Source organism: Xiphophorus hellerii, chromosome 17, assembly GCF_003331165.1.
Source record: "Xiphophorus hellerii strain 12219 chromosome 17, Xiphophorus_hellerii-4.1, whole genome shotgun sequence".
NCBI classification, from domain to species: domain Eukaryota; kingdom Metazoa; phylum Chordata; class Actinopteri; order Cyprinodontiformes; family Poeciliidae; genus Xiphophorus; species Xiphophorus hellerii.
Genome location: NC_045688.1, coordinates 16,824,979 through 16,838,414, shown reverse-complemented (window position 1 = coordinate 16,838,414; position 13,436 = coordinate 16,824,979). Strand labels below are relative to the sequence as shown.

Genomic DNA, 13,436 nt, shown 5'->3' with positions numbered 1-13,436 from the left:
AGTAACCACAGAAAAAGAAGAATGGACAAGATTATAATAATTTCTAAGCTCTGTGAGAACACCAGGACTGGTAACTTGTTAGCCACTAATGCTAATGTTGGACCTAGTTGGTGCTAAAGGGCTATTTTACACCTTATAATGAGTCTGGATCACATTTGATCACCTCTACTGGAAGTGGATAATTTTACTCTTGGTTTAAAGTAACACATCCAACTTATGGGTTCATAAGACCAAGATACAGACGGGATATAAGTCATTTCTTCTCATTGTTTTTGTTCAAATCACAAACGTGTTCAACAGGATCTGTATTCAGGTATGAGGCAACATTTATGCTAAAGGAATGCAATTATTATTGAATAGTGAATTTAAAAATAAGCATTCTAAAAGTTGATGTTTCTTTACATTGTAGCATTATCTGTGGTTAGCATTGCCATTGGTTCATGCTCTTTTGGGCGCCGCGGCATGGAAGATATGGGAACCCCTATTGTAGGCTACGTAAAATCCCAGAGAGGTGGTCGGGTACCTTCAGCAGACCTCAAAAATGTGGTGTTGCCTTCAGATTCGCTCAAGAACAGCGCATAGAGAGCTTCATGGAATGGGTTTCCATGGCCCAGCAGCCGACTCCAAACCTTTTAATCTCTGATTCTCATGCAAAGTGTCCGACGCTGTGACGCAAAGAGCAGAGACGTGTTCGATGTCTTTGTCAGGCCGTTGCCAGGGGAACAGCACTTGTCTCCCCCTGTATTGTGTCAAGTGTAAGTCACTGTGGTGTTTGGCTGTTTTTCAGGAGTCGGGTTCACTTTGGTGATGCCAATGTTCCAACAAGGCCGCGCAGCAAAGCACAAGGTCAACAGAGACATGGATTTACGAGTTTGGTGTGGGAAAATCCAGATTTTATCTCCACAGAACGGCTTTGGGATGAATGAGAACTGAGAGCCAGGCTTTCCTTTGGGACGAGGACAACGTCCGCATGCGTAGATTATTAGGACACAGTTGCCACAGCAACGTATCACTTGTATGTCCCGAAAATACTGAAAATGGTGTGCAGTGTAAATCCGTCTGCCTGTTCTCTGCTCCTCCCCCTCAACAGGCAACAGCACCATCATAGCGCTGGGCGTGTTGACCTTTGCCCTGCAGCTGTGCTGCGTCCTGCTCTTCATGCTGAGATGTTGGAGGCTTGAGCGAAGAGTTCAGGAGGCTCTCCAACAACCAGACTCTGTTCACAAGCTCAGCGGTGAGTGATTTTGCTGCAGTGGTTCCGTGTTTGATCCAACATGCACACAGAAGGGCTGCAGACAGACGCCAGACGCTCATCCTGAGTAGATAGAAAGCAACCGACCACATTTTGTTGGGATTTCTTTTGTGACAGACCTAACTGTGATACATAATTGCTTCCAATATAGAATCCAGCATTTATTTTTATTCAGTCACTCTTATTCTGAAACCTACTATTTTCCGTAGGTCTGCCACAAAAGAAACATTAAAGTATATTGAAATCTTTGTGTATGAACCATATGTGAATGTTTTTCTGACTTATAATTAGTCAAATTTTTTCTTAAACTCCTCAGCACTTCTTAGAGGACAGATATAAAAATCTTGTATTTATTCGTCCGCAGTCAGCTTTCATTTGCACTTTTTCAGGATATAAAATTAACTTTTTTCTTATTTGTGTCCCTTTAGGGCTCCCACACTATTACCCTGAGGGTTATGAACAGAACTCCTATTTGCTCTACAGTGATTCTTCTGATGGTACATCACATTGCACACCCCGCGCAATAGAAAACTACAAAGATCCAGAGGATTTTGCACACTCACCATCTATACCCTGGGACCTTGTACAGCAGTTATGAAATAACTTTTTCTTTTTTTTTTTTACATTTCAATTTGCTGTGATTTAGTCATTCTGTCTTCTTTTGATATGAGACTGATGCAAATATGCATTGTATATTAAGAAAAATCGACACAAAGTGGCATTTCAAACAACAAACAAGTCTTTTAAAGAAGGTTAAACATGATTAAAGCTAAAAATGATTTAAATTGTCCATAAATATTAAAACACTACAACATTTTCCGTGTGACTTCATCTGGCGAAATTAATGGTAGAAATTGTTATGATTCTTTACATCGCAACATGATTTATCATGGCTCTTATTTTGAAGAGCCTTTTAGCCTGTCATGTTGGAAGAATTAGCTAATAAAAATGTTTTTGGCTAATTGTGAAAATCTGGTTTCATCGATTTTGTGCCCTGCAGAAATAAAAACACAACAACAACAAAAAAAAAGAAACTGTGACGGAATTGATATAAATGACTTTCAGCCACTGTAAACAGGCTGCGGTTAGCTAACCGTTAGCCAGAGCTAGCAGCTAGCGTTGCCAACTTTCACAAACTGAAATAAAGAAAACGAGGTCGTAGAAGTATTATTCAAAGAATGCTTAAATTTTTTTTTTTTTAAGATTTTGACAAAAAAAAAGTACAGACAAGAATTTAGTCCGATTTTTTTTTTTAATCACAGAGTGAGTATTAGATGCTTATTATAATTTACCCACATTGGCTATGCAAAGTATTAAACATGACTTAATCTTATCCTTTTGTACTTCTTTGCTGCAATTTTGCTCATAAATATGTGTCTGTGTTCTTATTTTACATCCAAAAGATGGGATTTGCCGAGGTATTTTATGGTGATGCATGCTTTCGATGCAAAGAACATGTCATTAATGACCAGTGTAGGAAATAACTGAGAAAAAAAAAATATGGATTGATGAAAAACGGATTCAGAATGCATGTCTCCTGTCCTGCAATCTACAGGATTATTTCCAGGTAACCAAAAAGGTAATAGAGACTAAAATGAACAGTTATTAAGATTCGTTTTTTATATTTTAATTTTTTCATCAGTTTTCATAATCTTGTAGCCTAATATTAGTTTTCTGCCATTCAAAACCAGCATTTTGATTTAATCTCACATCATGTTGATCCCAGTCTCTGTCCAACTGTCTCCTCTGTGAGTGAATCAATATCCTCGTCCCAAACCTTGCTGTGTTTCCCATTCCAACAGTGAACAAGATTTAAAAATAAACAAAAAACAACAACGTCTGATTGGGCAGAGGAGATACAAGACTGCACTCTCGACCAATGAGAAACCTAACGTGCGATTTGAGGTAAACGACGTCTCTTTTGAGCTGCGGCTTAAGCGTATAATCCTCACCTTAAGATAGATTTGCACTGACACCGTATCGCACGTCAATTTAAGACGGAACAGCCACGACTTGTCACGTTTCGGGGTGACGGCGATGAAATTGTTTCCATCTCAGTTTCACGGAAAACGTTACAATCGATGTAGTAAAACGAGACTGCAACACAAAGCTCCTGTGGCAAATTTTGCCCAGATAGCCTCTTTTCCTAAATGAATGAAACCATCTTATTGAGAAAAACAGCTCCGTGTATTTACGCAGGTGTTCTTTGTCTGATGTACTGAAACATATCCGCATCACAAAAAAAAAATAATAATAAAACGGCAAAAACCCTGAAAGGCGGACAATGCATTTCCCTAACACTAACACTGCAGTTCAGCTTGAAGTTTTGAATTTCATCTTTAACTGAGCCGATAGCGTGATGGTGACGCTAAACCCGGGTGACAAGACGAGAACACAAGACACTGGGAATGTTGGGGAGCAGTTTAACAGGGACTCACCCCACACCGCCATGAAAACGGCAAAGAAAACAGTCGCTCCATTGTCAAAGAGATGGGTGACCTAAAAATACAGACAGGGCTTTGTTTTACTGTCAAACAAATGCATGAATGATCAGTGCTTCCTGAAGCACTTGAAAGCTGAATGGGTAGAATCACACTTTGCACCAATCGGATGGCTGAAAAACCTGAATAATTGATTGAGTTACAAGGTAACTAACAGATTTTTTTTTCATAAGTGGAGCATTACGGCTTATAGACAGAACAATAACTCAAACTTTCTTACAACTTAGATGAAAACGAAAGTTAACTTAATCTGTTTTTACAAGTTCAAAAAGTGGTAAAAAAAAAAAAAAGAATCACTATTTGGTAGAAATGGGGAGAGAAAAAAAGGAAAAACGATAAATCGTGCAAATGATTGAGTTCATTCCAATTTCTCATGTGATTAACTGGTTTATTGCTTATTGCGACAGGCCTAGTTAAAGTACCACATTTATTCCCCTGGTTGTTGTGCAGGTTGCTGCAGGAAGCGCTCTGCAGTGGGCGTACCTTTGCGTAGATGCAGCTGTCTGACAGCCTCAGGTAGGGGCAGTACTGGTCGCATATGGGACACATGATGGTGTCGGTGGCCTGGCAGATTTCTTTACTGGAGAAAAGCAAACACCAAATTAACCTTGTCCTTTACAAAGTCTTCATGTCACACATGGGAGTAGGAGGGGCTAAAATGTACTTAAAAAGTAGACGTACAGCTGGAGTTGCAAGTGACTCTACAAAGTTTAAGCTCAGGAAGAATCCATGTGAGCCACGCTTTTAAGGTTTTATTTGCACGAAAATGTCAAAAAATAGGTTTTCCAAGAAGAGTTACTTTGTCTTGGTCTACCAACAAAAATGTGAACAACTTACAAGGCATTGTTCATAGAAAGAAAAGCAGCATTTGAGTGTTTACCTGACCGAGCAGTGCTCCAGTGTGAAAACCCCGTAGAGAAACACAAAGAGCCCGACCACGGCCGCAGGGAACAGCATCCCCGTGTACCAGCCGAGCCAAGCGAAGTAAAGACCGATCTTCTCGCCAAAATACCTCCTGAAACAACAGCAGAGGATGTTAAGAAGTACGACGGTGCATTAGGGCCACAGCAGATCAAAAAGAAAGAATAAGATGGAAATTTCTGTCTAAAATCTCAGGGATTGTGAAACAGCAAGGCATTTTCTGAGTTTGAAAAGTTGAAAATTTGCTTCAAAAAAACCTCAGAAATGTTTTTAGAAAAAACCATGGATTTTTTTTTCTTTCCTTTTTGAGTTTTAAAAGTGAAAAAAAAAAATGTTATTGTAATCCAGAAAACTCCCAAAAGTCAAAAATGTTCGACTTTTGAAACTCAGACATTTTCAAGTTTTTTCTACAAAATTTCCAAGAATCTCAAATTTCTGATGTTTTTTTGTTTTTTTTTTTCAAAACTATCTTTTGGATTTTTCAAACTCAAAAATTTCCAAGTTTTTTCTAGAAAATTTCGGAGATTAATCTAAAACGAATGTACATTTCTTTCCAGCAAATTGATTGTACTAAAGTATTGTTTGGGTTTCATCAAATTTCAGTTGTTGCACAGACCTGGGGTTAAGATCAAAAATTAGCCCAAATATGGGTTGCACTGTATTGTTGCATCTCTTTCTTTTAAATGCAATATGAAACATAGCTGTCTGCTCACCTGATGAGGTCCAGCGGCTGGTACTTGTACCAGACCCCCCACCAAGCCCAGCATTCATACAGGAGGTGCCTCTGGTTCTCTGCTCCGTGGGTCCGGATGGAGTTTTTGCTGTGGTAGCTACCCTGGTGCGGTTCAAACACAAGAAAATCCTGAACATGCTGAACGGCAAAGACCTGAAAACAGGCGGTGGAAGAGAGCGACAACAAGAGCCGCAAAGGAAGGCGGATGTGATTACCTCGTGAATAGGGAACGCTGCCTCGTACGAGGTGTTGGTCAGAAGACGATTCAGTCCTGCAACGTGAGAGAAAACAGTTGGTAAGGACGTTAAGTTAGGCCTCATATCCACGGAAACTTAGGATGAAGAACAAATTCCCACCTAAAAAAAAATTCTAGAAAAAATTTCTAAGTTTCAAAAGTGGAAAACTTTTGACTTTGGAACATTTCCCGAGTTTTAAAAGTAGAAAAAAAAGTTGACTTTTGAATATCCAGAGAAAACTCACCCATCTTGTTTTTCCCCTCCTCATATTTGACCCGTTGAAGGATGTGGTGGACGACCCGGCTTCTGGTGGCGTTGTTGAAAAACGTGTCTTTGTTGTGGATGATGAAACTGGAAGGAAAAGGGGGAGTGAGAAGCACATGTAAAAGATTTCAAAACCACAAGAGAAGAGATGAAGTTGAAATGAAAAATCTCACTGATGGATCCTCGATCGACTGAAGGGAGCCGTGAAGCTTTCGTTCTCCTCCAAGTAGGGCAGAGTGTCGTTATCAAACTTCATAGGCTTGCGGGGGAGCCATCCCCGAAACTTGTTGATGCGCTTCTCCATCCTGGAAGAGAAGTTTCGTTTAAAACCACCAGACTTATTGAGTTGGAAGTTTGCGGGCAGATTCTGAAAACTTCCACACTAACCTGCTCAAAAACTTGTGTCGTCTGTGCATGTAAAAGACCTTCCTCCTGGCAAAGATTGACGATCAAAGGTTTAGAAAATGTTGAGCTCAGGGAAAAAATGGTATTAAGTTCTGTAATTATGGACGCATACGGCTACAGTATGTGACTGATGACGTGTATGAAAAAAGCATACAACCTCTTTTTTTTTCCTTACTGAGATTTAGTAATACTAAAAAAGATGCTAGCAATAAAAGAAAGAAGCAAGCAAGAAAAAAAGATGCTAGTAAGAAGAGGAAGAAGCTAGCATGAAAAATAAGATGCTGGGAAAAAAAGGAGGAAGATAGCAAGAAAAATAAGATGCTGGGAAAAAAAGGAGGAAGATAGCAAGAAAAGTAAGACGCTAGCAAGAAAAGAAAGAAGCTAGCAAGAAAAATAAGATGCTGGCAAGAAAAGAAAGAAGCTAGCAAGAAAAATAAGATGCTGGCAAAAAAGGAGGAAGATAGCAAGAAAAACAGATGCTAGCAAGAAAAATAAGATGCTAGCAAGAAAAGGAAGAAGCTAACCAGCTTGCGTACTGTAGGAGTGGCAGTTTTATGTTGTCTGGGTGTTTTGCTGGACCACCCAATTCGATACCAAGTAGCTTAAGGAGAACAAAGTCAAATTTTGGAGCCACCATCAGCCCAAATATTAGGCTAATAGAAACTTTGGGGACAGATTTGAAAATATGTGAACAAGGAGGCCTAAAAACCTGACTCAGTATGTTTTGTAACCAGAAAAATCGACTTGAACAAGATGAGTTCTAAGTTCCATTAAAATCCCAAAAACAAGATTTTCAGGGCAAACATTTAGATTTACAATCATTGTGAAAAAAATAACAAAAATAAAAAATCAGGATCAAAGAACTGTTATAGTTTATCACATTAATATGGATGCCCCAGTGAAGATGTAAGCCATGTCCAAATGCTGTCGTTTTTCACAGACGAATGACTGCATAAGTCTGAAAACTCTCACCTGAATGGCATGCGGATGTTCATGAGCTCCGCATAGCGGCAGAGAACATCCCACGGCGCATGCAGCTTCAGGAAGATCACATCGCTGTTTGTTAAAGAGGCCTGCGCAGAACAGCAAACACACAAACACACACAAAGCAAAACAGGTTCAGTAACCGCGGACCACTACTTTCCTCAGGCCGCTCGGCATCAGCATCCTTAACTCTCCGTACGTTCCAGGAGCGTGGGTGTTTCGTTTAAAAACACCCATGATCGGCAAACGACTAGTAGGAGATCTAAAAATAACCGAATGACTCCGTGAAAGAAACACCCACGGCCGAGAGCTGAAAGAGTTTCATTGATCGTTCTCTAGATGCTCCAATCAGGACGCGGGCGCTGCTACATCAAAGACGGGGTTGAAAGATCAGAGATGATCCAGAAATTTCACAATTCCAAGAGACGATTTCACAACAGCATCATCAAATCTCTTGATTCTGAGGTGGGAGTAGAGTTCTTATCCTGCGATTTCAAAGCTGGCACTAAAGCACTGAGCGTTTTAAGATTTACATTGGTAAGACTGAATGTGTTATGAAACCAAATTAAGACAGAACACAATTTTATAAGACCTTAATAAGATTCTGGGTGTGTAGGCGGAGATAGCACCCTGTCCCTCTATACTAAGAGCTGAAGAGAGGAACAGGCTAACGTTCCTCTCTATGTCATAAAACAGACAAAGATCCTTCATAAACCACTTCTCAGTTACTATAAAAATCATTTTGTCTGGCAAAGAGTAACCACGCTCTAAAAACACAAAATCTTATCAAGTATTTTTGATCTACTTTCTGAAGCAAATATCTTGAAATAAAACAAAACTAACTTATGAGTAACTTTTCAGCATGATATGCAAGTCATTAATTCTGTAATATTGATGAAAAAGCACTACTTATAAGTGAAATATTCTGCCACCAGACATTTTAACTTCTAATATTTGAAAAAATTTCTTGACTTAAAACAAGCTCCTGTGTCTTGGTATAGGAGCTTGTGAGTCTATTAAGGTTTTTGCACTAGGATCTAGGGCTGGATAATAAATCAATAACAATATACTGTATATCGCGGTAAGACACGTGATCAATATCAATAAAGTATACAGTATGTCTGATAGAATATTCAATATTCACAACATTCTTAATATCTCTGACAGCGAGCGAAGCTAGGTTGGTGGCGTCTAGTAACTAACTCACTCTTTGGTTACCAAGCAACAACCTGTTGAGTAACTTGCGCAGCAACAGTTTCATGTTTCGCCACCATGCCAAATAAGTGCTTAAACTTTAACTGCCATAGCACATCCGGGAGAACGTGTTTTTGGGCCATCCTTCTTCCGTATTATTGTCACAGCCTACATCAGTAAAGGTGAATCCAGGGCACTTCCAGTTTTGAACAAGGGTTTTATAAATATCACACTATGACCACAACCTCAACCTTAATACCTATTAGCAAGCTAAATATTTACAAAAAAGATACAACTCGTTAAGCTCTAGTCACGTGGCACATATGTTTTTCGTCTTTCCTTACCTCCTTTTCCATGCGTAGCCCCTCGGCGCGGATGTTCCTTTCAAACATCTCCCTCTTCTCGGACTGGGAGCTGGACTTCCTGTAAACCAGGATGTAGTCTATGAGACTTTTTCCGTCCCCGAAGCAAAGACCAGTCGATTTGTTCCTCCTCTGTGGACAAACAGTCAGAGAGAAGTTGGATAGTATTTTTCTTTTATAAAATGAAATCATCAATTTGAATGCTGCTTTTTTGTGTTTTCTAGGTTTATCTTTTTCTTAGTCTACCTGCGGGACGGCTGACTGCGACTTGCTGTTGTCATCCAGGATGCTGCTGTGAGTTCCCGGGTTCTGGAGGGTGGAGTCGTCGTCTCTGGACGGGGTGCTGATGCCGTCTGACCTTTCTTTCTGCAGCACCACCTGGACGTCCTTCACGGCTAACGCAAAGACGAGTGAGAAAATAAACTAAATTATCTGGAGAGAGAGAGAGAGAAAAAAAATAATAAAATAAAATAAAACTAGATACGCCTTCAAAAGTCCCACCCAGTGGAGGCACGTCGCCCTGAGTGCTGGAGTCCAGGGTTTCGGCCGACGACTCCTCCATGACGCCGTCCCTCTCTCGGTACCGGAAAGCGAGGGGTCTGCCGGCTGGCTGGTAGCCAGAGGCCGAGGGCCGCTGCAGCTCTCTGTGTCGGTGCGGGCTCTGCTGCTTGGGCTCAGATCCATGTAGAGATAAACTCACATCTGCAGAAACGCAGAGGAAACTCACTCGTGAGTTGTGTCTTTGCACACTTCGCGGTGATGCAAAAGCAGCATGTCCACTCTGAGATGCAGTACCAAACTGAAACGGACTTTTGTTTTAGAGGGTTATGTGCTTCCTCTGTTGATGTAAAGAGGTTTAGAGTTATTTCTGCTTTGGGTTGTACTGTCCTAATATAAGAGGACAGTTCTCTGATCTAATATAAGATTGGCCAATAAATCAATAACAGTGTATATCGCGATTGACACGTGATCGATATCAATAGATAATAGGACTGAACTCTGAGCCAGGACTGCATGGCATTCTGGGAGATGTATTCAGAGGGAATGCTTTAGCTGCTCAACTTCATGCTAATGTTTGCATGAATGGATTTGAAACAGTCCAGGTTTCAGAATCCCTAAGATTTTCCGTAATATAATTCCACAAACACTAGCAGCATGTCCATTGACCATGAAATGTTGCAAATTGGAATTACAAAAAAAAAAAAAAACATTGCTCAATGGAAACACGGCAATTACAAAAAACTCCCCTAAAGTTTCTTGGAGGAGGGGGGTTACCCGGCTGTATCGAAGTTCGTGTCTTTCGCAAAAGCAGCGATAGAAACACTTTTTTTCACATCACGAGTCACATGATCAACAACCGGATGTCACTACTGACGAAAATTACAAAGTCAACAAGAAGTGTCAGGAGAATGATGGTATGACATATTTTTTTTATGAACCATCACATGGACAAAGTTATTCATGTGTGATTTTAATTGTATTTCTTGGTTAATGGAAACAACACAACTACAAAATTATGTTTCGGTTTTTTGTTGTTTTTTTTTTTTACTTTACGGGAATATTGGCAAAGTTTTGCGCACATTAGTAATGAAAACACAGCTAGTGTTGGGATGAGGTGTCCCATAACATTATGCGGGACTGCTGGTCCTAACCTGTTTGTCACCATAATTTGAAAAAAATAAATAAATAAATAAAAGAATGGAAACAGGAGGCAGTGTGTCATCTGTGATCATTCATAAGGCTTAACACTGAAAATCTACACCGGTCAATAAAACCACAAGATAACTGGAAGTTTTTCTCAACTGAATTGACTCCCGGATTGATAAAATTTCCTCAGTTTAGCCAAAAAGATTAATTATACTCAATCTAACTATCTATTTCTCTCTTTTTTTAACCTTCAGTCCTTAATGACTGCCTTCGTTTGTGACAGCAAATGTGACTCAGCTGAATTTTTCTGCTGAGGGATAGTAAGAAAGAGAGAGAGAGAGACAGAAGTTGGGGGAAGCAGCTTTTAATCAGCTGCTGATGCTGTGGAACACCAGAGCCCCTGGATGCAGAGAGCGGTAAGAGATCAAACTCCCAACAAGCAAAATTACTGCTCAGCCAGTCATCCTTGAAGGGTTCCTCTATACTGGGCTTAAGTTAATAAAATGGATAATAAAAAGCTACTGTCGTACTAGCTGCATTTCCATTACAAATGTGTGCAAAATATTATCTATATTCCGCATATTATATCATCTATATTCCGTAAAAAAAAATCAAACAAAAAAAACAACAACATAATTTCTCAACTGCTGCGTTTCCATCGATGAATAAGTCATCAGTGAAAACACGTCGTCATCTTCCCACCACTTCCTGTTGACTTCTCCATCTTTTTCGTCAGCAGTAACATCTGGTTGTTGGTCATGCGACTTGTGTGATGCAAACAAAGTGTTTCCACCGAAACACTGTCGAATCGATCGAAAAAATCCACCTCATCCGAGCGCAAAGTCTTTTTAGCGAAGTTTTTTTTTGTTTTTAAATTGGCAAATTTATTTTCATAATTCATAATTTCATAATTTCATAAAATATTTTCATATTTTCAAAATTTCAGTTTGCGTCAGTGAAAATGCAGCTCACGTTTCTTGTATGTTGACAGATAGAAAAATATAATGCTATGTTGTCTTAGTATGAGGAAATGAAGGTCTTTGAGGTCAAAGCCACTGTGAATAGTGCATGTATATCGGGATGGAGGGTGTGGATAAGTTATCAAATAAATAGCTCAATCAACCAGACAACAGGTCTGGAAAAAAAGATCTCTAGTTTTTTATTTTCATCTCAATAAATAGCTGTCGCCTTGTTCTGTGTTTTCTCTGGATAATCCAGTTTCAACCTACAACCCTAAATCATAAAGATGCATATTAGTTTATTTGGAGAACCTGCACAGAACTGATTTATAATAGATCATGAATAGACAAGTTGGGCCTGAAACATCAAACTTTAATGCTTTAGCAAACGTTCACTCCTTTTATTGGCACTGTTGTCTTAATTGGTGCTTTTCTGTTATCTTTTACCCACATTTGTTGATTTTGTGTGCAATTATGTAACAATTACATAAAAATATCAGAAGCGCGCCACTGTTTTAGCTTTTTGACTCCACTTCCAGTATTTAATGCATTAGCGACCCCATTTCCTTAGTCGCTACAGAACGTCAACCCTGCTCTCATTAGTGGAAATTAGAATTGCTTACTATAAATGTTAGCTGTCTGGGGACTAGGATGTTACAGATTAGTTTACGTCAGGGGTGCCCAAAGTGGGTCCTCAAGGGCCGGCGTTCTGCATGTTGTAGTTCTCTCCCTGGTAGTACCAACAACCTTCTGAGCATGTCAATGCTCTTCTTAGGCCTTCTAACGAGACATCATTGGATCCAGGTGCGTTAAACCAGGGAGAGAACTAAGGATGCAGGATGCCGGCCCTCCAGGACTGACTTTGGACACCCCGGGCTTACGTCGTGCTGCTGCTCCGACGGGTCACACTGTAACGGGTTAAACAATGCATCTATGAAACATTAACGGTGCCTGTGTAACGCAAGCTACATCTGAGATCGCATGGTGAACTGATGGGAGCGCACATAAAAGAAAAGAGAAACTGACCTCATCGTCAGATCTCCGTTTCATCAGATACCCTTTCATCTGGCTATTGCTTTCACCCTTTTATATCTCCAAAGCATTCCAACCGGTCAAAATGCATTTATTCACACGAGGCTGAAATATTTAGACTGCTGGTGAGAGTCATTGACAGACAGGCATCAGTGAAGCAACAGAACGAGCATCGGCTGCTTTCACTGATTCCACTCAATCATTTCTCAAATGATTAGTGTCTTCCAAGGTGAAAAAAACAGAAAATAACAACCATAAAGCAATGTTTTCACACTGTTGTGCTGAAATAATTGCTGGTTCTTGGATTATTTTTTATATACTCTCAGAATGAATTTCAAAACGTATTGATTGTCATATCCCAGGGTTGAAACCTAATAGGGAAAGGTATAGGTAGTTCAAACACATTTTGATCACAGCATCAACTGAAAACTCATGAAAGAGAAGTGAAAATGAGAATGTTTTATAGAACTATGTGTAATAGATAGTACATTCCTGGAACCTAACGGTTACTTTCTGGGAATGCAGGAGTTGTTTCCTTGCCATGCAGAGGTTGTTTGGTCCTAACCTGTGTCTGGTGAATTAATTTATTCTTCCTCTGGTTTTGGCGTTTGATGGAATACAGCACAAAGGAGTTCTTGTACCTGTTCCTTCTGTGACAAGGCATTCTGAATCGCCTCCCAGATGGCAGAAGTTCAAATTCACCCTCCCAACACATGAGCTGAGTCCATAGATATTTTATCTGCCAGTCCTACAGCCTCTTCTGGGCGTTAGCTAACTGTGGTAGTGTGAATCATAGCTAAAATCTCTACTTTGGTCTCATCTGTCCAGAATAAATTTTTCCATGAGCCTTGGGTTTCACCCAGATGCATCTTTGCAAACCTTTTTCTTTGCAACACATCCACATGAGCAATTGTTAGTTGTTTTTTTGTTGTTTGTTTTTTTGCTA

The 13,436-nt window shown here is 39.8% G+C and overlaps 1 protein-coding gene across 3 annotated transcripts in view; it reads right to left on the bottom strand.

Moving 5' to 3' along the window:
• LOC116736437 (anoctamin-4) overlaps positions 1 to 13,436 on the bottom strand; it is a 46,814-nt gene that overhangs the window by 11,603 nt on the left and 21,775 nt on the right. For 2 of the 3 annotated variants that reach the window (XM_032588881.1, XM_032588884.1), the window contains 12 exons: positions 9,354 to 9,554; positions 9,099 to 9,247; positions 8,835 to 8,984; positions 7,285 to 7,385; positions 6,295 to 6,339; positions 6,081 to 6,212; positions 5,888 to 5,994; positions 5,623 to 5,678; positions 5,388 to 5,509; positions 4,634 to 4,768; positions 4,237 to 4,333; positions 3,691 to 3,751 (listed from right to left, as the gene is read on the bottom strand). In XM_032588881.1, coding sequence (XP_032444772.1) covers positions 3,691 to 3,751; positions 4,237 to 4,333; positions 4,634 to 4,768; positions 5,388 to 5,509; positions 5,623 to 5,678; positions 5,888 to 5,994; positions 6,081 to 6,212; positions 6,295 to 6,339; positions 7,285 to 7,385; positions 8,835 to 8,984; positions 9,099 to 9,247; positions 9,354 to 9,554 — 1,356 coding nt within the window. The remainder of the gene's footprint in view (positions 1 to 3,690; positions 3,752 to 4,236; positions 4,334 to 4,633; positions 4,769 to 5,387; positions 5,510 to 5,622; positions 5,679 to 5,887; positions 5,995 to 6,080; positions 6,213 to 6,294; positions 6,340 to 7,284; positions 7,386 to 8,834; positions 8,985 to 9,098; positions 9,248 to 9,353; positions 9,555 to 13,436) is intronic. The other variant, XM_032588883.1, reaches the window with a different exon arrangement.